The sequence below is a fragment of the Paroedura picta genome, chromosome 3, assembly GCF_049243985.1.
Source record: "Paroedura picta isolate Pp20150507F chromosome 3, Ppicta_v3.0, whole genome shotgun sequence".
Lineage (NCBI taxonomy): Eukaryota > Metazoa > Chordata > Lepidosauria > Squamata > Gekkonidae > Paroedura > Paroedura picta.
This window is the reverse complement of record NC_135371.1, coordinates 59,895,507-59,921,815: the sequence shown is the minus strand read 5'-3', so window position 1 is coordinate 59,921,815 and position 26,309 is coordinate 59,895,507. Positions and strand designations below refer to the sequence as shown.

The 26,309-nt window shown below is 43.4% G+C and overlaps 1 protein-coding gene and 1 long non-coding RNA gene across 12 annotated transcripts in view; one reads left to right on the top strand and one right to left on the bottom strand.

Annotated features, from left to right (window-relative positions):
• LOC143832098 (uncharacterized) overlaps window positions 1-15,818 on the bottom strand; it is a 38,135-nt gene extending 22,317 nt beyond the window's left edge. Inside the window, exon 1 of the long non-coding RNA XR_013229089.1 lies at window positions 15,514-15,818. This is a non-coding gene — a long non-coding RNA (uncharacterized LOC143832098). The remainder of the gene's footprint in view (window positions 1-15,513) is intronic.
• A 42-nt stretch (window positions 15,819-15,860) lies between these two features.
• Window positions 15,861-26,309, top strand: part of DOCK3 (dedicator of cytokinesis 3) — a 292,500-nt gene continuing 282,051 nt past the window's right edge. For 6 of the 11 annotated variants that reach the window (XM_077325927.1, XM_077325926.1, XM_077325931.1 and 3 more), the window contains exon 1: window positions 15,862-16,334. In XM_077325927.1, coding sequence (XP_077182042.1) covers window positions 16,298-16,334 — 37 coding nt within the window. In that variant the 5' untranslated portion in view covers window positions 15,862-16,297. Of the gene's footprint in view, window positions 16,335-26,309 lie in introns of all 11 variants that reach the window. The other 5 variants (XM_077325925.1, XM_077325924.1, XM_077325923.1 and 2 more) reach the window with 3 other exon arrangements.

Genomic DNA, 26,309 nt, shown 5'->3' with positions numbered 1-26,309 from the left:
TTTCTTAAAATATTTAGACCCAGTCTTTCCTGCTGTCATCTACATTGGTACAAAAGAGGTGCAAGAAAGAGCATGTGTAAGGATATGTGGCCCTGTTATTATGTAAATAAAAGCGTTAAGCAGGTTTTCTGAAGATAATTTATTACGGCTGACAAATCACAGATCAAACCTGGGTGGCTGGATTACAGAACAATTACACTTCTGGGTCCATTAGTCCATGATCATAGAAGGTTTTAATTCTATTCAGGATCGCACTGTAGTTCACAAAGAAACACTGGGGAACATATTCTTTTACCCTGTATTCTGAAGTACGGTTGACCCTGTTAGAATGGTCCCATCCTCAGTACTCACTCCGTTTTGGTTTTCTCATATTTTTACAAAATCACATTTCATTGGCTATGTAATAATGCTATGAAGCCAAAACAAAGACAGCTCAATGTGTGTTTTTTGCCATCATTTTGTTCTGGCTTTGTCATAACCTTTAATATGTTAGAACATGCAAGTTCTGTAGAATGCATGATTCAAAAGTTAGAATAAGAACTTCCAGGTATTTTTCAAATAATCTCCTCCAGTGTCCTGAATGGCTCCCTTGGAGACTTCTTGCTCCTTTGAGCACCCTTCCTCCCTGCTTGCCCACAAAAAGAATGCATGCAGAACAAGAGTTAGGCAGCTCTCCATCCTCTTTCTAAACAACATTCTTCCTCTTCTAAATAAAACTATTTGCATATTTAAACCCTTCCAACATACTAGCCAGTGAGATTCAGTGATATTACGCAGCCAGTGGAATTTAGCTAAATTAGGAAATCTGAAGGTAAAACACAGTGAGGGCAGTGCTGCCTGTGCTTCTTTGGTAAAACATAAGGGAAAATTTTATGCTCAGCACAACTAAGAATAAGACTGCAGCTATTAATAACTGGACTGAATACTGTGGTGAATATTTTGTCCTTGTTCTGTGATCACTGTAAAAATTGCACTGGGTTTGCAAATTGCAAGCAGGGCAGATAAGCTGGGAGGGGGGGATTTTGCCTTAACACTGAAGCACATTTCTGTACACAGGGGAAACTGGCTGAAGCTAATTAACTCCTTCTTGCTTGGAATTGCTCTGCTTCATATAAGCTTCCACCACACTGTGAGGAATGAGGAAGCCAACAGTAATATAGTGAACTTGTATAATAACAATGACTATAATAACCACAAAACTGCAATGGTAGTTATAGGAAAGGATGACATGGTCACGTGGAACTATCCAGGGCCATGTCTTGGGCAAAATGAAATATATGGCCCATGAACAGCAAATGTTGCCTGGGTGTGATTCCCATTCCATGAATGGCAATCTTGTCTTCTTCCCTCCCTCACACTTTCCCTTTCTCCCTTCTTTCTTGCTAAGCAGCCCCTATATCTATTTTCTTAATATTTGTTGCTTTATGGTTATCCCATCCTGTATTTGTTGCTTTATGGTTGTCCCATGCTGCCACATTATTATGTATTTTGATGCTGGCCCAAAGACTTGAGAGAAGAGACAAAATCACCTGCCAATATTCTACTTGTGTAATGGCACACAAGAGGTTTTTGGTAAATGTAAGGAAGAATGGATATATTTTCACTAAATAATAATATAGATATCTTAGCCTTTGGTTTAAAAAGAGGAATTATTATGACTGTTCATAATGACTAGTAGTTACAGCCTGTCCCCTGATTGCAGAAAAACTGAACAGCAATTTCTGCACATGTGACAATTGACACATACTGCAAACTGTTCTCTAAGGACAACTAGCTTCTCTTGAGGTAAATTAAAGTTTGACAGGATGAAACATGTTTAAGATTTGTGAAAGATTACCTATCAGCTAAAATAATTCTTAGAACTGCCCCCAATCATCTGTTTTATATTTCAAACCTCACATTTCCCTTGAATGATGGAATTGTGGATGGCCTTCTTTACAAGGTGACAAGGACCAGCTGTTACAAGTTGGACTCAGGCTAATAAGGTCAAGTAATCTCCCGAACAAACTGACATCTTCACCTTGCTCCAAGGGCCAAGTTGTTTTAGACACAGGGAAAATCTAACAAGGAAATCTAATGTTCTTTTTTAGCAATGAAATCTCTGCTGTTATGTTTCCCCCCCCCCCCCCATTTTTTTATGTTTCTCTATGGCCCATTATGCACGGCCGCCGAAACGGCGATTTCGGGTCACGTGGAAAACGCGGAGGGGGAAGACGCGACGCATACCGGTTATGCACGGGGCGGGGCGCGACGGCGGCAAAACCCAGAGTAACCGATTATGCACGCGCCGATCCGGGCGCCGCTTCTGGTTGCGCCCCGCTCACCCGGAAGCTGCGCTTTCTTCCGCGTTTCACTGACGCGGCTTTTTCGGCGGCATGCACCGAAGCTGCAGCCGGTTGCAGCCGGCTCCGTGCGTTATCCGTGATTTTAGTCGCCACCATTCCACCCCGAATGTGCGCTAAACCCCCCGTGCATAATGGGAGTTCGACAAACGTTGAGCTGAATCCAATTAACAAGCTTGCAATATGGGACTTGCTTGATTTCCTCTATTTGCTAAAATTTTGCTATTGGGGTCCAAGGGACACTCATGAAAAGGATGGGGCCATAGTGGAAGTCTACACTAAGAAGAAAAATTGGCAAAAAACTATATAAGGCTGCTACAGCAAAAAGGAGAAAAAAGTAGTAACTTCACACATTTTGTCAGAGTTACCAAAGCCAAGGTAGTTTTACAAAGTCATTTCAATCCAAAGTCACGGTCTCAGAGGTCAGTCAAAGCACAGGGTCCAGTCCAAGGGTCAAGATTCTTTGAATTCAGGCAAAAGGTGTCGGCGAGTCAGTGTCTACTGCTTACATTGTATCTATGTCCCACAGTTTTTCTCAGGAGGTTTTATATCTCAATGCCAACTTGTCAGGTACAGTTCTTCAATGACTATCATAGTCAGCAGGTAGCTGGCATCTAGCCAGGAGGTGTGCACTTCTTCTTTTAGCTTGGAGCCCTGCTTGAAGCCTCCTCCTGAATTTCTCTAATGGTGCAGGAAATCTCAGAGGGCTGGAAACAGGCAACCAGCTTTCAGCTGCTGGATCAGAGCTGGGAGGTGGAGGTGATTCTCTACCTCTACCTTGCTAAACTTTGGCTGAACTATGACATAGTCCAAGGGGATGGGGGTAACCCATGGGCAGAATCTCAGGCTCAGTCATAACATACATGCTTTGCATGCAGTGGGTCCCAGGACAGGTTCTGTTCCTGATATCTCCATTTGAGATAGCCCAGGTAGTAGGCGTTGTAAATTTTTTTTCCTGCAGGGTGGTGGCTACAGAAGGCCCTGTTCAGATTAGCAGAATTGTCATGGAAGAGCACATGGTAGTCCATCAGATAAGAACAATTGATTTTTATATCCCCCTTTTCACTATCTGATGGTCTCAAAGTGGCTTACAATTCCCTTTCCTTCCTCTTCCCACAACAGCCATCCTGTGAGGTAGCTGGGGCTGAGAGAACTCTGAAAGAGCTTCTCTAATAGGACTGACTAGTCCAAGGTCTGGCTGCATGTGGAAGAGTAGGGAATCAAACCCAGCTCTCCAGATTAGAAACCACCACTCCTAATCACTACACCAAGCTAGCTATTTATGAGAGCTCAAGGCCATGTCATTATGTAATATCTCATACCTTGAACTGAACCAAATAACTGATGAGTAGCTGAGGGAATAACTGTAGAATGGGTGTGATATGCATGTGTTGCCTAGCTCATGATAATAACTGAGCTGCAACATTCTGTCACAACTGGGGTTTATGAATTTACTTCAGGCACAGACTCATATAGAGAGCATTAAAATTAATATTATTGTATCATAAATCAAGTTTAGGTAGCCTTCTGAGCTAAATAAAGCCAAGTCAAGGTAGCCTTCTGGGCTAAGTAAAATGTGAAGAAAGGTTTTTTTTCTGGGTGCATATGCTGCTGGTTTCCCCACAAACTCTTATTTAATTATTTTGTCTTATGTAATCCCACGTTCTCTGTGTCTGAGATGATGTGCATGTAAATATGCTATTATAAACAAGAATTAAAGAACAAGGACTTGTTTTTACTTTCAGTTTCTTGTCACTAAAGTCTGCAAGCCAAAGTTTTCAAATGTCAACTTTTCACACCACAGATGGTGCAAATGAATGCTCATCACAGTTGAAATAAAATTGAGCAGAAATTAATATTCTGCAGCATTTCATTTCAGAGCTTAACTTAGAATTTCAAACCTTTTCAGATTTTGAAATTTGAGATGTACTTTTTAAAAACCTACCTTAAGTGAAAGCCACACTGTCAAAACCTCAAGCTGTCTCTTTTTAAAATTTCCTTTCTCCATAAAATCTGTGAAATATAAATTTCCATAATTGATTGTGTTGAAGGAAATTCAAATTCAGGAAAAAAATTCAAGTATTTACAGACAGATTTGAAGTAGTTTGAAATTTTTTAATCAAATGTTTCAGCTCTGGTACTAAAATACACTTAGAATCATAGAATCATAGAGTTGGAAGGGGCCATGCAGGCCATCTAGTCCAACCACCTGCTCAACACAGGATTAGCCCAAAGCTTCCTGAGCCCCTGTTGATACAGCCCAAAATGGGCATTTGCCTTTTTTACTGCTGCTCATGTTTAGCTTACAATCCACAAGTACCCCAAGGTCTCATTCACACACAGCGTTACGTAGAAGCGTATCCCCCATCCAGTAGGCATGCTTTTCATTTTTCTGACCCAGATGTAGAACTTTACACTTATCTTTATTAAATTGCATCTTGTTCTCATTTTCCCATTTTCCCACTGTGTTCAGATCTTGTTGAACTCTGTCTCTGTCTTCTGGGGTATTTGCCAGTCCTCCCAATTTGGTGTCATCTGCAAACTTAATGAGTAATCCCTCCACCCCCTCATCTAGATCATTAATAAATATGTTAAAAAGTACCGGACCAAGCACCGAGCCCTGAGGTACCCCGCTACTTACCTCCCTCCAGTCTGATGAAACACCATTGACAACAACTCTTTGAGTGCGGTTCTCTAACCAATTCCCTATCCACCTAACTATCTGAAAATCCAGATTGTAGTCCTTCAACTTATCCATCAGGACATCATGGGGAACATTATCAAAAGCTTTACTAAAATCCAAGTAAACGACATCAACTGAATTTCCACAATCCAGCAAACCTGTCACTTGGTCAAAGAAGGAAAACAGGTTGGTCTGACAGGACCTGTTGGAGACAAATCCATGCTGACTTCCCTGGATCACCAAATTGTCCTCCAGATGTTTGCAGATCACTCCCTTTAATATCTGCTCCATTATCTTTCCCACAATAGAGGTCAGACTCACTGGTCTGTAGTTTCCCGGTCATCCTTTCTCCTGTTTTTTGAAGATCAGAATAACGTTCGCTCTCTTCCAGTCCTCCAGTCCTTAAAGAGGTCCCAAAGATGATGGACAAAGGTTCTGCAAGTTCTCCAGAAAGTTCTTTAAGCACTCTTGGGTGCATTTCATCCGGCCCTGGATTTGAACTCATCCAGTGCAGCTAAATGCCTCTCGACAACCTCTCTGTCCATGTTAACCTGCCACCCAGACGCTATCCCTTGACTACTGCCATCTCTAGATGTGCCTAAACCCTTTGACCTGTGGGGAAAAACAGCTGTAAAATAGGTGCTGTGCCTTTCTGCTTTCTCTGCATCCTCCGTTAGAGTTTGTCCATCTGCACCCAACAGTGGGCCTATTGCCTCCTTTACTTTACATTTGCTCCTCACATAACTGAAAGAACTTTTCTTGTTACAATGGGCTTCCCTGGCCAATTTTAGCTCACTCTCAGCTTTGGCCGTTCTGATGATTGAAAGCAGTCTTGTAAAAAGAGGCGTATGATTGTACAACAAAGTTTCTAAAATCTGTTATTTGGACTGTGCAAAATAGGGATGACTTCTAGGTAGTGTAGTGAGTCAAATGACATCCCAGGAGTGGAGAAACAGTACTCCACCCCACACTACACAGCCATGAAGCTCCTTTGCCAAATGTCACAACTATGTCACAAGAACATTTCTACAATTCCTGTTGATATTTCCAGACTAAAGTCTGGTTATCTGTAATTTCAAGTTTTGTGTTCAAGGATTACATAAATATTTTGCTGACAAATGGTGACACTGAGGCTGCATTATTATATTACCTCCTCCTGTTGACTGATGGATCAGTTATGTGTACTATTGTTGCATGCTTTATGGTTTGGTTGAGGTAAACTATAGCTTCCCTATCTTTCTGTGTTAAAGATAAAGGACAAACGAACTATCAAATAGCATGTGCCATTTCTAAGGAAAGGGTGAATTGGTGGATGAGTGTTTCCCCATGAGTGTTATTAATCAGTAGGACTCCAAGTACAGTATTTGCTGGCGTATAAGACTACTTTTGCCCCCTGAAAAACATGCCTCCAAATGGGGGGTCGTCTTATATGCCGGGTGCAAATCAGCTGGGATAGACATAGTTGCCCATAGTGGCCCATAGTACTGTATTTTGAGTGGAAATGTTGAGGGGTCGTCTTATACGCCCAGTCGTCTTATACGCCGGCAAATATAGTACATCTGTTTTTCCCCACTGGACAGGTGTTAAGTGCCATCTTGATTGTATATTGAAAATTCAATCTGATTAGTTTATAATTCACAGGGAGAGGGAATCCCATGTCCCTACCCCATCAATTAGCCATTGTGTCTAGGCCTCATCTTGGAATTCAGCCAGAGTAGCAGTGGTGCCTGGGAGCTGCTCATAGCCTGGAGCAGCTCCCAGCATCTACCACTACTATGGCAGGGGCCAGAGTGGGTCCCAGCATCTGCCTGCAGCCAGCATCACTGCTGTTGACTGCTAGAGTTATGTGTGTTCTCTGCACTCACTGCTACAGTTTGGAGGGATTTCACCCCACTGTGTATTTTTTTAAACATTTCACCTGTATACCTGAGGACTCCCCCAAGGATGCAGAAAAATCTGTTTCACCTCTGTGTGGTCCCAAACTGTGGATTTAGCTATGATGGGGGCCACATGCAGCTAGCAGAATATAAGATCATACAAGGATTTGGAAGATGGTATAGCTGGAGACAAAAGCACTCAGTAAATACTTGTTTAATATTTTATTATTACTTATTCTTATTGTGAGTTCCTTATATTCTTCTGTGGATAATTCTTTTTAAAAAATCTAAATCTATGATCCCCATCTTTCCTGTTATCAGTTTCTACCTGTTTCTCCTTTTCTCTCCTTTTGGTCAACTGTGTGCTGACTTAGATGGAGAAAACCTACAGGGCTGATATGTGAATTGTCCTGTCTCATAACAGAGGGTTGACTATAATGCCCCTTTGGTCTTTTTCAAGCCCTTGGTCCTATTACATTCTGTACAATAATATTAAATGAGTGATTGCTTATTATGTATGCTACAAAACCAGACTGGGCTGGATTATATGAAAACACTACTGGAAGCAGGCATCTCCTGCCTTTCTCATACACTAGCATCCCCTTGTAACAGCCCCCCCCCCAACCTGATGCTGTGGGATGCAAGAGGCTGAGTGAAGAGGTGAGAAAACTGGAAAAAATAACCCCTTACGGCCTTCTTCCACCAATGGATCCTCTTGTAAAAGTGAAAGTTCTGCAGGAGGAAGAAGCTGGGTAAACTCTGTGGATTCTGAGCAGTTGTTTTTAGGAATCAAAATGGGCTTCTGGATGAAAGGGAAGGAGGAAAGAATCCATTTCCAGGAGTGCCCTTGCACTTATAGTATGGATATATGAAAACAGCAGAGGAATACTTATGTCGGTGTTTGGCATTTAAACAAAAAAGTAATTTTCCTAATTATAGGTTTATGTACCCTACTTATTGCACTTTGCCAGTTCATTAATAGTTGGGATGGAATGGCCTACACTCCCTCTGCCTTGATGGTCTGACTGGATCTTGTTTTCATCTGTGGTATGCTATGTAATGTAACTTAACTATGCTTCATAAGGCAAGAACATCTGGCCTCTCTTTGTCATAACTCTCCCTATGTTGCAATTTGTAGTACTGGATATAAATCTTACTGCCACTTGATTGAAACATATCTTACATCCAGCAAAGTACGATCTGGGTCATAAAAGCTTATGCCACAGTACAGTAATTGTTAAGGTGGCACAAAAGCTTTTAAAATATATTTATGCATATATATTTAGACCATTTAACAGTAGTTTGCATATGACAGGATATAGAAAAACACGAGAGGATTGTAGGAATACATTGATAATTGTTACACACTTCTATTTAATAACAAAAATAATATATAGGAGAATTTCATTTTACTAACTGTATTTTCATTAATGAGGTCATTAACGAGCACAGCACAGATCTGTAACATGGGTAAGTTATGGGCACATGAAAAAAGCTAGAAGTTTATTTCATCCCAGAACCATGGACAGCTCCTTGCCATTTCTCTTATATTGCTCTATAGAGAACAATTGCACATCTCTTTCAGAAAAAGCATGTGAAGTTACTGTAATACCCTGCAAAGATTTATGCAAGGACAGTTTTCTTTTAGTAGTCTAGCACATGCCTTATAGAGTGGTTTCTGTGTTCACTGTATCAGCTAGAATAATGAAGGATCTCTCTAAAAATAACTCCCATGGAATGTTTAATTTGATAGCAAGGCTGCTGTGACTAACACATGAAACAGAGAAGCACTGTGGTGTGGTAGCACAATACTGGGGAAGTATTATTATATGACCTTTGCACCCATTGCAAAGTGAAATACACCTGCAGCATCTTTGCAGAACAGCTCAGTGCTGTCTTTCTAAATAACAAAATGCTAGGCTACACAGCTCAGAGTCCTTTGAGATGAGTTGATTCTGTGCTGACAGCCAAATTAATTTCTGTGCTCTCTCTTGTGATTCACATGTGTTGCATGCTCCTGAATCAATATGAAAGAATTGTGATAGAACTTCCCCTCATTTTAACTGATCCTCTAACCCGTGGAAACAGGACTAATGAAAACACTTTCAGAACACATTCTGTTTTAAATGATAGAAAGTGATGACAGAATTAGAAACAGGTATCAAGTGACCTTGTGGAATGTGCACATTCATTGACTTTTTCACAAGCCTGAAACCAACAGCATAAGGCTTGCTTCCAACTAAATGGATTTCAAGAAACTGCAACCTTTTAGAACAGCAAACAGTGCATGAGGAGTTAACAAAAATTAATATTCCATGGTCATTTCTAAACCTTGGACAAACAAGAAAAGAGCCATACCCCCAGCAACTTTCTAGAATGTAGAGAGTATCTCCAGAATGGTAGAAAACCATTCATATCAAAAATAAGAAAAATAATGTATTGTTTTGGTGAAAATTGGATAATAAAATCATAATAACAGAAATATAAAATAAAGCCTTGGAAATTCAGGGTTCGTCATAATGAGAGTACATTTCAATCAACAGAAAAGCTGCATCACTATGGGACTATGAGTTTTACTACTTATCTCTATTGGATAATACTCAAAACCTTAATGCTATAAGGGCATCATAGACTGTGGAATCAGAGTAGCACAAAGATTCAGAATAGGTTTCCACAGCAACCTGACTGAGCTCTGCAACCTTCATTCTGCTTCATTACATAAACACAGAACATATATGCAGTGAAAATAAAAGGCGATGTCTATACACCCAAGTGCCTTATGAAATAGCTGCTGCACAAATGTTTCAGTATTACAACATTGAGAAGGAGAAGCTAAGTAGGGAACACACCTGTTAGAACTGTCGGGGTCCTGGACTATAATATTAACTATAAAGTCTAACTCAAATGCCAATAACCACTTACAGTCTAACTCTGCATTTTTATAGGAAATAAAGAATTCAAATAGGTTAAAAATTAAATTAGGAGTCAGCATTCAAAGCTGACATTTATTATTAAATGGGTACTTTGTCTTTTCTCAATGAAGTAACTATTGAGAATTTAAGATCCTTTTCCTTGTGCCTAACCCCAGTTAAATAATTTCTAAAATAATTTAAATAATAAATCATACGAGAGGACTTTCCGGATTGCAGTTTTGGAATTCAAGTCAGACTGCCTAGTGCTCTGGCCATATGCCTGTTCAATAGCTATTTATTAAATGTGTGTTCTGCCTTTCTTCAGCAAAACTCATGGTTGCTTACACGGGGTTCCCATCTAGATGGTGATCCATACTTCTCCAGCATCAACAATGTGCAATACCAAAACATCGAATTGCATTTTTATACTTTTGAAATAACACATTTTCAGGCTTAGTGCTAAAATTAGGCTTTTACAGATGATGTGAAAAATACAAATGTATCGCAGAAATGAACACAGAACTTTTAAAGTAATTTTCATCATCAGTCAAATTAGTTTATTTTGTTAAATAGCACTAGTATTTGTATTGAATCAAGTTTGGCAATAGCTGCAATTCAAAGAAAAAGAAAAGCAAGATTAATAAAAACATTGCCTGTAATGCCCTTATATACATTGAGATACATGAGATAACATATAGTAACAAATTAAACTGGAGTGAATACTTCAAATCACTTCAAATGGGTAGCCGTGTTGGTCTGAAGTAGCACAATAAAATCAGAGTCCAGTAGCACTTTTAAGACCAAGAAAGATTTATTCCAGGCGTGAGCTTTGAAGTGCAAGTATTCTTTCCTCATACTATGAACTTCCATCATGACAGTGGCAATATAAAGCAAAAATTAATTCTGCTAAATTAGTAAAATGTGTCACACATCCAAATACAGCCATAGGATAATTCTTTGCCAAAACAATCAGTCCCTTCGAATTCAGTTGTAGTTAACAAAAACATAGGAGAAATAAAACTGTCAGTGATCAATGGCTCTCACCTCACCATATGAGGAATGTGGACACAAGAGTTAAACAAGGTTAGCATGCATAGTGAGATTAAAAATCTATGTCCTTGTTGAGTCCAGGGTATGTCATAGTTTTGAGTGTTGTAATAACTTGCATTTCTGCAATCTCCCTCTCTAGCCTGTTCTTGGTTCCTTTGTAATAAAAACAGCTACTTTCAAGTCCCTCATTGAATGTCCTGGAAGGTTGAAGTGTTCCCCTACAGGTTTTTCAATGTTGTGGTTTTTGATGTCAGAACTTCAAGAACAGGCTAGAAAGGAAACCGCTCTGGCATCAACCATATGCCTGGCAGAAAAGCTCTGCCTTGCAGGTCCTGCAGAAAGCTAACAAATCCCGCAGGGCCTGTAGCTCTTCCGGGAGCTCATTCAATCAGATTGGGGTCAGGGCCGAAAAAGCCCTGGCCCTGGGCGAGGCCAGGCGTATATCCCAGGGGAAGAGCCCTGTGGTGGTGGGGGGGGCATAAGCAGCTAAGCAGGACCCAGGCTGCGTATAGCCTTAAAGGTTAAAACCCAAACCTTAAACTTGATCCAGAAGCAGACTGGTAACCAGTACAGATGACATAGCACTGGCTGAATATGTACCCTCCATGATGTTCCAGTGAGGACCCTTGCAGCCGTGTTCTGTACCAGCTGCAATTTCCAGGTCAGAGCCAAGGGTAGGCCTGCATTGAGCAAGTTACAGTAGTAACTAGTCTGAAAGTGACCGTTGCATGGATTACTGTCGCCAAGTGTTTGGAGGGCAGGTAGGGCACTAGTAGCCGTGCTTGGCGCAAATGAAAGAACGCTGTTTGGGCTACTTTCATGGCCTGAACCTCCATGGAAAGGGAGGCATCAAGGTCACATCCAAGTTCTTGGTTTCCGGTACCGGTGTTAATTGCACCCCATCCAGGCATGGGAGATGCGCTTCCTGATCCTGCCCCCTTCTACCCAGCCATAGGACCTCTGCCTTGGAGGGGTTGAGTTTCAGGCAACTCTGCTTGAGCCATCCAACCACTGCCTCTCAACATCTGGGAAATGTATCTGTGGGGGGGGGAGTCTAGCCGGCCATCCATTAGGAAGTAGACTGTCCATTAGGAAGTATCAGGACGGTGACTAGCTCAAAGTTACTCAGCTGGCTGCATGTGGAGGAGGAGTTGAGAATCAACCCCTCTCCAGATTAGAGGCCACTGCTATTAATCACTGCACCAAGCTGGCTCTATAATTATAATTCTAAACACAGTTAGGAAGCAAGTACCATTGAACTCAGGGGGACTAATTTTCGACATGCATATGGTGTAAGGAAACATATGTTCAAATTTGCATTACTTGGATAAATTGCCCATGCTGTTTGCTTATGTAAGGTGAAACAGCTCAGAAACTATGGTGCAAAATCTCTGTGGGTTGCTGCTTGTCCAGTCAACTAATGCAGTCAGCACACGTCTTTGATTCGCTTCTTCCCCATCAGCAGTATTGTACGGCCGCTATTTGCAATGTTAGGCTGCAGCTAAAGAGACAGAAAAAGGCTGCTGCAAGGATGCCATGTGGCTTTTCATCTGGAGAAACCATTTGGGGAAATGTATACCTGTCCATATTGTGCCCTTGTAAGGGTATATACCTGCCCTAGTGTGGAAATGAAAGCCATTGCTGAGGAACATTGATGTTCCTCAACACTCCATTATTCCTAATGCTTCCACGGTGCCCTCTATATACCACAAGAGAAAATAAATGAGGCAATAGTGTTTTTCTCTCCTCTGTTTCCCCATAAAATGCATTCAGCATATGTCTCCTTCACTAGGCAAGATCTGTTTTTCTTTGTTGTGCACTCTCAAAGATGGCAAACAACATCCAAGAAATATTGATGCTGACCTTGTGAAAATGCTCAGCAACTCTTAAACTGAGCCAACCTACAAGAAGAGCAACAATCATTATAATCTGGTAAATGTGATGGTGATTTGATGCCAAATGTTGAGAGCTATTCTGGACAGATTATCAAAGTACTCAGCTCTGGGAGTGTTGATTAACTGTTTGGGGGTGGGGTGGACTGATAAAATTCAGCATATTCACATACACTTCCAGGAACTGATCAATGTTACAGGATCTCAGCATCAGCACCAAAATTTCTGTTGATAAACTGAAATCTGAATATTCATAGTCTACTAGATATGAGAAAATATTTCAGTTTCCTCCTCTCAAAAAATCTATTAATGTTTTCCTTCCTGCCTTTATAATTTTTGGAAATTGTAAGCTGTGGATACACTCTAGAAAACTGAATAGGTCATACGTTCATATGTATGAGTCTGATTACAACTGGATTTTGACATACGTAACTTTCTCCATATTATGCCCAATTAATGTTTCATTCACACATACACCCCAGAATGGCATGCACTGACAACTGCAGCTAAATTTGTTTTCAGATGTTTATGTTTTTAGGATTTCATGTGGAGGTAGGAAAGAGCCTTCTTCCACAATCCCCTATGTAGTTGCATTAATAAGAACCATGATATAAGTTACAGCTTAGAAGCACATCAAGACAATTTCTCTGTAATCATACTTGTAAAGTATATGAAGCTTTTAATGCAAGCAACAACTCATGCCGTATCTGACAGGTGATCACAGTAAAAGGTCCTTTAGTTGTTTTCCCTGCATTTTTACTTATTACTACAGAATTCCGCTAGGAAATATGCAACAGCAAGGGGGAATAATTACGAAGGTGATATTACAGCCAAGAATCATTGTGAGAGCCTGCTCAGAGCTTCCAAAAGTGAATTGCTTTAGTCCTAAGTATTTTTACTTCAGTGTGTACTTCTAATTCAGGCTTCTTCAATTAGGGTTTTGTGAAACCCTGGGGTTTCTTGATGGCACTGGAAGGGTTTCCTGAATGGATAGGAGGTAATTAATTTTTTTCTGTATTCTTTTGAGTTTGTTAAGCATTTATCAGGTGATATCACCATATATGGTCATATTGACTTGCCCCCCCCCTCCAAAAATGGCCAATGAGGGGTCAATGATGGCCTGGAGGGGGTGGGGAGGGGAGGGGCCCTGGATCGGCATGTCAACACGACTATGCTTCCCAACCATATTCTGCACTATTGTGCCACTTCTGGGGTTTCTCAATGGTAAAAAAGTTGAGAAAGGCTCTTCTGACTAAATAAAGATGTATATGACAAACCAGCATGGATATTATCCTTCAGCACCACAACCCAAGAGGCACATAAAAGAGTAGTTGTCTAAAATTTTAGTTATTTTAAATGTTATGTTTTCTAAATCTACTCAAAATTCAACATCAGTTCCCATCATTCTGTTCTACAACTCATTCTACAGCTGTTTCTCCTGACCTTGTCAATCTACTTATGATCCTTTCCACTTATTGCTGTCCAATTAATAATTTCTAAATCATGCCATTCCATTGCAGCCATTGTTACTGTGGTATCATTCTACTTTGCGTTATTCTACTCTACTCGTTTCTTTTGTGTGCTGTCGGCCACTATTCTTATTTCATGCTAAGCATTCACATTCTGCTGATAGTCAGTCTCTTCATATTGATGTAGATATTGGCCAGTCAGGTTTGCAGTCTCAGTTTTCAATGGCATTCCGATCAGTAGCATTATGTCATTTCCTTCTGTTGAAGGATATCTACCTACATGTAGAAAGAGCTATTTCATATCTTACAGGCAATGTTTCATGGTACAGCTTGTTAGCATAGCAAAGTTATTTCATTGATATGCAGACGCTGTTTAGCTTAGAAAGGAAAGTTTTATTTACGGAAGGACATTCCGGATAGGAAAGGTGAGGCGGAGGATAGAGCTCCTACATCTAGCTGGCTCAAGAGAAGAAGGCAGACTGGAAGCATCCGGGAAGAAAGAGGAAATTGCCCTAAGAGTAGCAATCTAGGGACAGACAAAAGGCACACTTAAAAGATAGAAAGGTCCTGAACTCTCTGATCTATCTAACAGCCTTCTTGCTGCCCCCATCAGGGTCTTCCTCTTCCTGGTTAACTTTGTACACCAGACATTGCATACTCCAACACAGCTATGGTTCATTTATTTATTTAATCAATTTGTATGCTGCTTTTTCACCTGATCAGAGTCCCTAGGGAGGTGCACATAATTCAATAAAAACACATAAACAGAACCAGGGAAGATGGTCAATAACTGTTATTGGGGGTGTACTAACTGAAATAAAAGAGATGAAAGGCACTGATGGAGGGAGTCAGATTAATATCCCTGGGGAGGAAGGTCCTAGGTTTTGGTGTCAGGACAGGGAAAACCCTTCCTTCACCCAACTAGCATTATATGGCAGGGGCAACTGAAGATGACTAAAATGAATGTGTAGGTTCATATAGGAGAAGACAGTCCTTAAGGCATGTTGGTCTCAGGCCATAGCGGGCTTTAAAGGTCAATAACAACACCTCAAACTGAGCCCAGAAGAAAATGGGAAGCCAGTGAAGGTAGTACAAGACTGGGGTGATATGGTCCCTACAACTCATTCCCCTCCACATCTAGACTGCCGCATTCTTCACCAAAGGAAGTTTCGGAACACCTTTTAAGGATGGCCCCACCTACAGTGCACTGCAGTAATCTAGTCGAGATGTAATCAGGGCATACGCCGCAACGAAATCGAGCTGAGCTTAGATCTCTGGATGAACTCACCCAGCAGTTTCATGTCGACGATGAAAAGCACGTCTTATGGAAGTTCTTTCACACACCCCTGGCTCTAAAGGCTGTCCCTTTGCCTCCACGCTTTCGAGCGTAAGGAAGAAGGGCAGAAGCAGAGACATCTTAACGCACTATCCACTTCGCAGATGAAGGTAGGCGCCATAAGGAAAGAGGCTCCAGCAACCCCGGCGCCTTCTTTGCCCTCCCGCCCCGGCTGAGCCTCGGCAATACGTGTTCATCGGGTTGGCCGACGAGGCCGCGCGGGAAGGCTAGGAGCGAAGATCGTTCGCGCATGCGCCGGACCGCTAAGTGGGTGGGCGCGCGAGTCCTTCAGCAGCAGCAGCAGCGGCGACAACAACAGCAGCGGCGGCGGCTGAAGAAGGGCTGTCGGGGTTACTACTTCGGTCCCCGTCGGGGAGACGGCCGGGAACAGGCCCTGGCGGCTGGATTAAGGCGAGCACTTTGAGGCAGCTGGGAGGGCTGCGGGGACGCCTCGCTCGACGCTGGGGAACCTGCCGCTGCTTCTGCTGCTGCTGCTCTCCGGGGGAAGGAAGCCTCGTCTCTCCGTCCTCCCGCTACCCAGCTCACCTGTCGGCCTCGGCAAGCGGGGAAGACGTCGCCGCCGCCGCAACCGCGGTGCCCGGGGGGCTGTGCGGAGCAGCGGCCCCGGGCTCACCCGGACAAGCCTCCTCCGCTCGCCCATGAGCACCATGGCTCCAGCGCGCCCCACTGGCAGGGGCCGGCCGGCTGCAGAAGCGGCGCCGGCGGCGGGAGCAGCATGTGGACCCCCACCGAGGAGGAGAAATACGGCGTGGGTAAGTCGGCCCATCTCTTCCCCGGGCGCGCAGGCATGGCCGGCGAAGGGGAGGGCTGCACCCCAGGGCGTGTGTGTGTGTGTGAATTTTTTTTGGGGGGGGGTCTTCTTGTGGCGCATGTTGCCGGTGCCTCTCACTTTGAGAGGGTCTCCCGGCGAGCCACAACTTGCTTCTTTGTCAGAAAATGGCGTTTTGGAATGCTGTCATATTTTTTGCAGGAGGGTGTTTGGGGGAAGTGCGGGGGGCGGTGATGTTGCTGCTGTTGGGTGGTGAACTGCAAGCCGCCTCTTCTTTTCGGGAACCGTGGCGTGCGCAATGTTGTTAGCATCGCTGCTGCTGCTGCAGCCCAGCCCTCCCCCTCCCCGTTAGCCTCCTTTCCTCGCCCATCGCAGGAGAGAAAGCGAAGGAGGTGGGGGGCGCGGGGAGGCCGGTGTTGATTTTTAACAGGTTGTGTCCCTGAAATTAAATTGTGTGCTTAGCCAATGCAAGGATTCTATTCGTCTTTTGGATCCCGGACTGTGGATCGCTAGGGCGGATTTGAAATCTATCTAAGCGAATAATATTTTGATCAATATATTTGTTGAGAGGTTGAAGCACGGTTTTCCGGAGCCCGCGTACCGGATCGGCCTACGCAAATAGATAGAAATCGAGTCTCATCGTTTTAATCTACTTATTTGTGCAGTGCCTTTCTCTCAGTCTGTCGTCTATGATGATCTTGTTGTGGTTGAAGAGATGAAATCATTGCTGTAGCATCGTTAGGGGGCGTCAGTGATGCACATGCTTTCGGTCAGTATCTTTCCAAGAAGAAGAGTAATCAAAACGCAACGTGATTGCCTGGAGTCACTACACCGTTCAACAAAACATTTGTGGCAATCTACAGGAATCAGAGCTATAAATAATACAATATTTGTGTCTTGTCTCATCAGCCAGCATGAATTTCCATTTCTCTGTAAAATTATGCAACTGTCGGATTCTTATTTAGGTGCAAATTTAATTTTAGAAGTTAGTGTGGCCAGTCCCAGTTATTTGCCTTTTAGTTAATATTTTAGTTATGTAGCTGACTTTTCATTATATTTGTGTTCCAAATACAAAAGGTTAAAAAGTATCAAAGCTGTTAAAACAGAGATAACAGTAAGCCACTAATCTCTTTGTACTATGTTACTTTTCAAAATGATCAGAGCTATAGTCTGGGTTAATTTTCCTTTTTCCCAATAATTTTGTTTTACTTTTTCTGAATGGTTTAAAACAGCTTAGATAAATTATGAATTGTGACACTACATTCATTGCCCAATCGGTGTTTGTTCTCAGGTAGTGTAGTCTTTTATATATATAAAATATTTATATTTAAATATCATTTTTGTAATAATTGAAAAATGCAGGCTATAGACATATCAGTGGAAGATATTACGGAGCTTTATTATAGCAGTATGCATTTCACAGTGTGGCAATATGGAATTAGTCAGCATTCTAATATCTCATTGGAGAAAAAACCTGTCTGTGAATTAAAGACTGAAAACAAAGGAAATGTGAGTGAGCAGTTGCTATATTTAATAGTCAGCTTAGCTTTTACTGCCCTGACATCATCATCTCCAACTGAATTAAAGGTCTGTACATCCAGCCTCATAATCAACCCATACATTGAATTCCGTAACTGATAGTGGCTAATTTAAATGTATGCAACTTATTTCCAACCCAGATGAATACACCTCAAATATAAAATGTTAGTCCAGTTGGCTATATGAACAGTTTGCTCATCTTTGATGTGCAGATGTCTTCTGAATTTTGGTGTCCATTCTTTTTTCTACATCATGTTGCAGTGCAGTGTTGATGTTTCATGGCGGCCTGAAATTCTCAATTTTGCATTTCCTTGGTTTTAATCTTTAAAAAGGTAAAGGTATCCCCTGTGCAAGCACCAGGTCATGTCTGACCTTGGGGTGATGCCCTCTAGCGTTTTCATGGCAGACTCAATACGGGGTGGTTTGCCAGTGCCTTCCCCAGTCATTACCGTTTACCCCCCCCCCCCCCGCCAGCTGGGTACTCATTTCACCGACCTCGGAAGGATGGAAGGCTGAGTCAACCTTGAGCCGGCTGCTGGAATTGAACTCCCAGCCTCGTGGGCAGAGCTTTCAGACTGCATGTCTGCTGTCTTACCAATCTTTACGTGACCTCAAATTGGTGTCTAAGGATAACATTAGTTATCCAGATAGAATTTTAATTCCTTCACACCCTTTCCCTATTTACAAAGCATTTACTTACCCTAAGAAATTTCTGTTTTGAAACAGCATTAAAATGGCCAATAATTTTGAAAATTACTACCATAAGCAAGGAGAGTACAGTAAAATGTGTATATTCTATATGAATTAACTGCTTCTGATTTTTTTCATAGTAAAGTTAACTTGATTGGTTGTTCTACTCATCTCTGTCCATGGTCATGATTAGCCTGGAACTTTAACACTTGGCTTTTTCATTATAAGTATATCTGTTGACAGTACCTTATAAAGAACAGTGTTAAAAATAAACATAAATATTATGTTGTGAAACATAAAAGTATAAACAAGAAATCTCCAAACACAATTTTCTACTGCTAACAAAGAACTGGCTGGCACAATTGGCAAACTTAAATGGTGCAACTTTTACTGGACTGTATTATTTGAGACTGCAGATGTGGAAACCACATGGTTAAATGATATGCTATGTTAAAAGATCCACTGTGTACATTTTTATATCATAAAGCATGTACATTTCACATGGACTGAAGAAAGGTTTGCACACAATGTCTATAAAGAGGGGTTGTCTAAGATTTTTCTCTGTGGTACTAGGAAATTACTGGAACCTTAGGTGTAGCTCAGGGACACAGATCCCTTGGCCAGGATCCAAGGAGTCACTTAGTATCATGCAGAAAGCTTGCAGTAGCCCAGTCATTAAAAAAAACTTTTATATATATATATATATATATATATATATATATATATATATATATATATATATATATATATATATATATATATATATATATTATAATGTTCACAAGGGGACATACGGAAACATGGAACTGATTGGATGTCTTGATTGTGACCTTTGTTCTGAATGCTCATGAACTAGATTAAAATGTATGCAATAAGGTAAAGGTAAAGGTATCCCCTGTGCAAGCACCGAGTCATGTCTGACCCTTGGGGTGACGCCCTCTAGCGTTTTCATGGCAGACTCAATACAGGGTGGTTTGCCAGTGCCTTCCCCAGTCATGACAGTTTACCCCCCAGCAAGCTGGGTACTCATTTTACCGACCTCGGAAGGATGGAAGGCTGAGTCAACCTTGAGCCGGCTGCTGGGATTGAACTCCCAACCTCATGGGCAAAGCTTTCAGGCGGCTGCCTTACCACTCTGCGCCACAAGAGGCTCTTATGTATGCAATACTGATGCCTTAAAGACAGCTCTTTGGGTTTTCTGGCAGAGTTCATTTTGAGTAGGGTAGAAACTGTGTAGAAACTGGATAGAAAAATCACTCAAACTTTGATTTTTACATCATTTGCATACCTGTACAGGAAATGCATTTTTCCATAACCACTTGTTTGATTCTAGGAATATATTGCTTGGGGTATATATACCCATTTATGTTTACTGCTTCATATAATTATAATTGAATGGGCTAGTGATTGAGCAACTTGCAAAAGAGCAATTATTGGCACTTCTGGATGAAACATCTATCCTTGACCCTTTCCAGTCTTGTTTCAGGCCAGGGTTTGATACAGCATTATTGGCCTTGGTAGATAATCTATAGGTACAATTGAATCACTTGCTGTTGATATTATGGACCCTTATTAGGTAGAAAGTGTCATAAAATGTTTTAACACCGGTTCACATATAAACCGACCAGCATATAAGCCGAGGCACCTAATTTTACCACAAAATCTGGGCAAATTTATTGACTCTCATTTAAGCCGAAGGTGGGAAATGCTGCAGTTACTGGTAAATTTACATTAATTGAGGCACCGTAGGTTAAATGTTTTTGAATACTTATTTCAAAGAAAAAACAGTAAACTACTTCTGTAAGTGCAAAAGAGGGCCAGCAAACCAGAGCAGAACAACAGTACCCAAAGTTGGCAACCTCCTACAACAAATACTACAGCTACCAAACTTGGAGAATGGACTACTCTAACTACCACTACAGTGCCCCCCCCCCCCCGGACGAAACACTGAAATAAAGAACTGTAAAACTCAACGCTGGAAAAAAGAAATGTAAAAATCAACTATTAAAAGAAACACCCCAAGAAGAAAAGGTAAACAATGCTGCCCCTCAGAAAAAGAAAATAAATAAACATTAGGAGAAACAGTAAATCCCAAAGCACCGCCAAAACCCACCTCACACACAGAAACCAAAAGAATAGTTAGGAAGAAGTGAAGGCAAAAGGAAAAAAAAGATCAGAGTCCCTCAGTCAAACCGTTGCTGTCCTACAAGCAGCCACAGCAATCAAGCTTCAGGTTGCAGGAGGTTTGCAGAAGCAATGTAAGGATTGGCTGGCTGGAGCAGGCTGTTATTTCAATTACCGTATATACCCACGTATAAACCGATGAGCACTCTTTCAGTGTGAATACTGTGCTTATACACAAGTATATATGGTAAATAAATATTATTGGATTAATCAGCAACATTTTATATGGTCAACCATATAAATGACAATTAAAATATTTTAAATAAGAGTCAGTCTTCGGTTGACTTCATTGTTTTCTTTTTGCAGGAAACAGAGTTTCTATAGGAGATAGTTTGCACCTGATGTCTCGAGTGGCCTGGGGTTTATTTTAACCCCAGTGTTCTTTAAACTTTAGGTTAAACCTATGGTTGAGGTCAAGAGCCTCTTGTGGCGCAGAGTGGTAAGGCAGCCATCTGAAAGCTTTGCCCATGACGCTGGGAGTTCAATCCCAGCAGCCGGCTCAAGGTTGACTCAGCCTTCCATCCTTCCGAGGTCGGTAAAATGAGTACCCAGCTTGCTGGGGGGTAAACGGTAATGACTGGGGAAGGCACTGGCAAACCACCCCATATTGAGTCTGCCATGAAAACGCTGGAGGGCGTCACCCCAAGGGTCAGACATGACTCGGTGCTTGCACAGGGAATACCTTTACCTTTTATGGTTGAGGTCAGGAGCTTCAAGGGGGTTGTCTCCATTATGCAGATGACGTCCAGATTTACATCTGAATATCTAAACTTCTAGAGTCAGCTATGAAGCTCCTGAGTCAGTAACTTAAGTCTGGTACAGTGACCAAAGGCAAACCAAGGCAAGACTGGTTAGGAAGTCAGAATGTTTGGATGGCACTGATCTACCAGACCTAGATGGAGTAAAATTCTCTATAGCAGAGCAAATTAAGATCTTGTGTGCTCTTAGATCCTGCATTGTTGATGGATAAATAGGTTGATGCTGTAGCTAGGAGTGCCTTCATTTAGTTGCATCTTGCTTGTAAGCTGGTCCCTTAACTTTATTTTCAGTCTTGGGTTTACTACTCAGAACATGTAATATCAGTGCTGTATCTATTGCAGAAATTACCTATTTCTTTCCAGGCCCAGTTCAAAGTACTTGTACCTTTGTAGCTCTTCATAGCCTGTCTTTCATAATTATTAATCTGCATCTCCCAGTATACTGTCAGCCATGGTTTACATTATTCAGACAGCTTTCTCCTTTAAGAACATAAGAAGAACTGTACTGGATTAGACCAATGGTCTATCTAGTCCATCATCCTTCCTCACACAATAGCCAACCAGTTCCTCTGGAGGGCCAACCACAGGGCACAGATTCTGAGATCTTCCCCTGATGTTGCTACATGGCTCCAGGATTCAGAATTTTAGTGCCTTTGAATATGGAGGTTCCCCTCAGTCAGCATGGCTGGTAGCTACTGATAAGACTTATTCTCCATGAATCTATCTAATCCTCCTTTAAAGCTGTTTATTCCTATTCCACTATATCCACTGGCTGTGAATTCCACAGTCTTAATCATTCTCTGTATAAAGTATGTACTTTTGTCCATCCTGCATCTTCTGCCCATCATCTTAAATGGATGCCCTCAAGTTCTAGTATTTTGGGAGTGCAAGAAAATTTTATCTTTGTCAATTCTACCCCATGCATAATTTTATAAACCTTTATCATGTCCCCCCTTATTCTTCTTATTGATAAAAAGAAAAGTCCCAGACTCTTCAGCATTTCCTCATAGGGAAAGTGTTTCAGTTCCCTAATCATCTTGGTCTCCCTCCCTTGTACTTTTTCTAGCTCTGCAATGTCTTTTTGAGATAGTGACCTTATGATGCCCTCCCTCAGGATTGTCTATACAACAGTGGTTAGGTCAAGGGATTTTTATCCATGTTAGACCTAGTGCTTTAGAACTGCCTATAAGAATGAGTACAGAAAGTGCACTGACTTGCTGCATTTTCAAAGGTTTTGTTGAATTTTTATTTATTTACATTTAATTTAATTTCTTTTTGAATCTGTGTTTTTTTTAAACTTGGTAATCAACCGTTAAGTTGTTCTTGTGTTCTTTAAACTTATTGTTTTCCTAACGATTTTGAGTCCAAGGAGAAACGTGGATGAAAACATTTAAAATAAATAAACTTGTGGAATGTATTGCAACAAAATGTGGTGATGGTCATTAAGACAGCTTTAAAAGCTGGTTAACACCCCACGTTTACCTTTTCCTAAGGTCACAGATGGTAGGACTCTTGAATTGCTGCTTATTGATAATTGCTCGGAGACCACTGAACGGGTAGCCAAGTTTTTATCTCTAGTAATGACCCACAGACCAAAGAAGTAAAGGTCACTGGTTTTAGTTTTTTGTATTTGCTGCTCCCTTGCCTGCTGTAATTATTCTTACAGCTTTATAGATCTGTATTTGCAGAACTGTTTTGTATACTGTTTTATTATGGATGCCATTAAAGCTTTTTGTGTTGTATTGTTGTAAGCTGATTAAAACATTCATGGAAGATGGGTGTTTTAGTCACTATAGGTGTATTAGTGACTTCCTAATGACTATGAAGAGCCTCTTGTGGCGCAGAGTGGCAAGGCAGCAGACATGCAGTCTGAAAGCTCTGCCCATGAGGCTGGGAGTTCGATCTCAGCAGCTGGCTGAAGGTTGACTCAGCCTTCCATCCTTCCGAGGTCGGTAAAATGAGTACCCAGCTTGCTGGGGGGTAAATGGTAATGACTGGGGAAGGCACTGGCAAACCACCCCAGTAAGAAAAAACTCAGCGGTGCTGGGGAGAGAACTGTAAGGGTTGGGAGAACCCCTTACAGGCGGGATCTCACCCTTGCAGCATAGCCTGTACCCACTAGCTGCGAGTTAGAGTAGGGTGGGGGGAGGGAGGGTTGGGTGGTGATAGTTAAATAGGGTAGGGAGGGTTAGGGTGGGTTAGTGCAGCCAGGTGGGGGAGTAGATAGGATATTAGTGGTTATTCTCTCTGGGGAGCAGGACTATGGAGAGGGAGGCCCAAACAGGGGGGGGGCTTGTGCTGGGGCCGGGATTCAAACGATCATGGGCCAGGGGCGTTATGGTCGGGGGAGGAGGTTGGACAAGAGAAGGGGTGGGAGCACTAGTGCCCCGTATAGGGCCCGGCCGTGGAGACACGGCCGACGTCCTGGGTGTGCTCGATCCCCTTCTAACCTCCGGCCCATCCCCAGGAATGTGAGGGTGGAGGCTAGGGTACAGGGTCCAACATTGGTCTTGTGCAATGCAAGGTCGATTAAGAACAAGGCCTCGACTCTGCAACATTTCATCGCAGAGTCGAAGGCGGACCTTGCTTGTGTGACCGAGACCTGGGTGAGGGAAGGCGAGACAGCGGCCTTGAAAGAACTGGCCCCACCAGGTTACTCGGACCTTCACCAATCTTGGACCCACAAGAGGGGAGGGGGGGTGGCTATTGTGGTCCGGGAGGTCCTCACCCACAGGGCTCTCCCGGCGCCGGGAATCGAGGGGGTGGAGTGTGTCGGTATTGGTTGGGACTCGGTCGAGAGTGTGGCTATCTGGTTGGTATACTGTCCGCCTAACGCGCCGCCAGATGTCCTGCCCCGCTTGCTGGAGGCGGCGGCCGCCTGGGCGTTGCAGTACCCCAGGCTTCTGATCCTGGGCGACTTCAACGTTCACGCGGACGCGCCCTCTCCAGTCCATGGTGGAGACCTGGTGTCATCCATGGCGACACTAGGACTCTCGCAATTTGTTGCTGGGCCCACCCATCACGCCGGCCACACACTCGACTTGATTTTCAGCACTGGGATAGAAGTGGAGCTGGATACAGCATTAGCTGTGCCGTGGTCAGACCACTACGCCCTGCGGGCCCGGCTCAAGATGCCACCCCCTCCGCAGTTGGGCGGCGGGGCGTATTTTAGCCCGCCCGCGGAGACTCATGGATCCAATTGGATTCCGGAAAGCTCTGCGGGACCCGATGCCTCCTGGCGACTCACTAGCGGCCTTGGTGGCGGACTGGCAGTCACGCCTATCGGCTACTATAGATGAGATCGCCCCTAAATGTCCTCTCTGCCCTCGAGTCAAACGGGCTCCCTGGTGTACCAGGGAGCTCCGGGAGAGGAAAAGGGAAGTGAGACGACTGGAGCAAGTGTGGCGGAAGACTCGTGACGAAGCTACGAGAACATCTCATTGCACGCTTATGAGGGCGTATGAGATGGCGGTGAAAGTGGCAAACCGGGAGTATTTTGCCGCGGAAATCGCGTCCGCAAGCTCTCGCCCGGCCCAACTATTTAGGACAGTTAGATCTCTTACCGCCCTTGAGGGGCGCCAAAATAGTAGTAAATTGGAACTAGGCTGCGAGGCTTTAGCGAGCCATTTTGCGGACAAAGTCTCGTTACTCCGCCGCGCTCTTCCCGCCACAGTTAATACAGTAAATGAACTGGAGACCCATTGGCCACCTTTGGAGGTGACGTTCGATGGCTTCAGATGGCTCTCTTTACCCGAAGTGGACAAGTTGCTAGGTTTGGTTAGGGCGACCACTTGCCCCCTTGATCCCTGTCCATCCTGGCTCCTCAAGGGAGGTGGCCAGAGGATAGGAGGCCAGCTCAGGGATATCATCAATCTCTCCCTGGATTCCGGGGAGTTCCCTGGGCAGCTGAAGGGGGCAGTGGTTCACCCTCTCCTGAAAAGATCCACGCTGGACCCGCGGGACCCAGACAGCTACCGCCCGGTGTCGCATTTGGCATTCCTGGGCAAGGTAGTTGAAAGGGCCGTGGCAGACCAGCTCCTGGCATTCTTGGAAGAAACTTTGGCACTCGATCCATATCAGTCTGGCTTCCGACCTGGCCACGGGGTGGAGACGGTGTTGGTCGCCCTGTTGGATGACCTCCGTCGCCAGCTGGATAGAGGCGGGTCGGCAGTGCTGGTTCTTCTGGACCTGTCGGCCGCTTTTGACACCGTGGACCACGAACTACTGGTCCACCGCCTCGCCGAAACGGGGATACGGGGCACAGCTTTACGCTGGATACGCTCCTTTCTCCAGGACCGGACCCAGAGGGTAGCAGTGGGAGATGAGCTCTCACGCCCCTACAGACTTCCTTGTGGAGTCCCACAGGGCGCGGTCCTCTCTCCCACATTGTTCAACGTCTTTATGCGCCCTCTGGCCCAGCTGGTGCGAAGTGTTGGGCTGGGTTGCCACCAGTACGCTGATGACACCCAGCTCTATCTCCTCATGGACGGCTGCCCGGACTCTCCCCCGGAACCATTTGCCAGATGTTTGGAAGCGGTGACAGAATGGTTCGAGCAGAGTCGCCTTAAATTCAACCCCTCCAAGACGGAGGTCCTGTGGTTGGGACGTAGGGGGCGGGAACAGGAAGCGCGTTTACCCACACTGGGAGGGACGCACCTTACCATCGCGTCCCAGGCCAGGAATTTGGGTGTGATCATTGACACCTCCCTGACCTTGGAGGCGCAGGTCAAAAGAGTAGCGGGCCAGGCATTTTTCCAGCTTCACCAGGCCCAACTACTAGCGCCCTA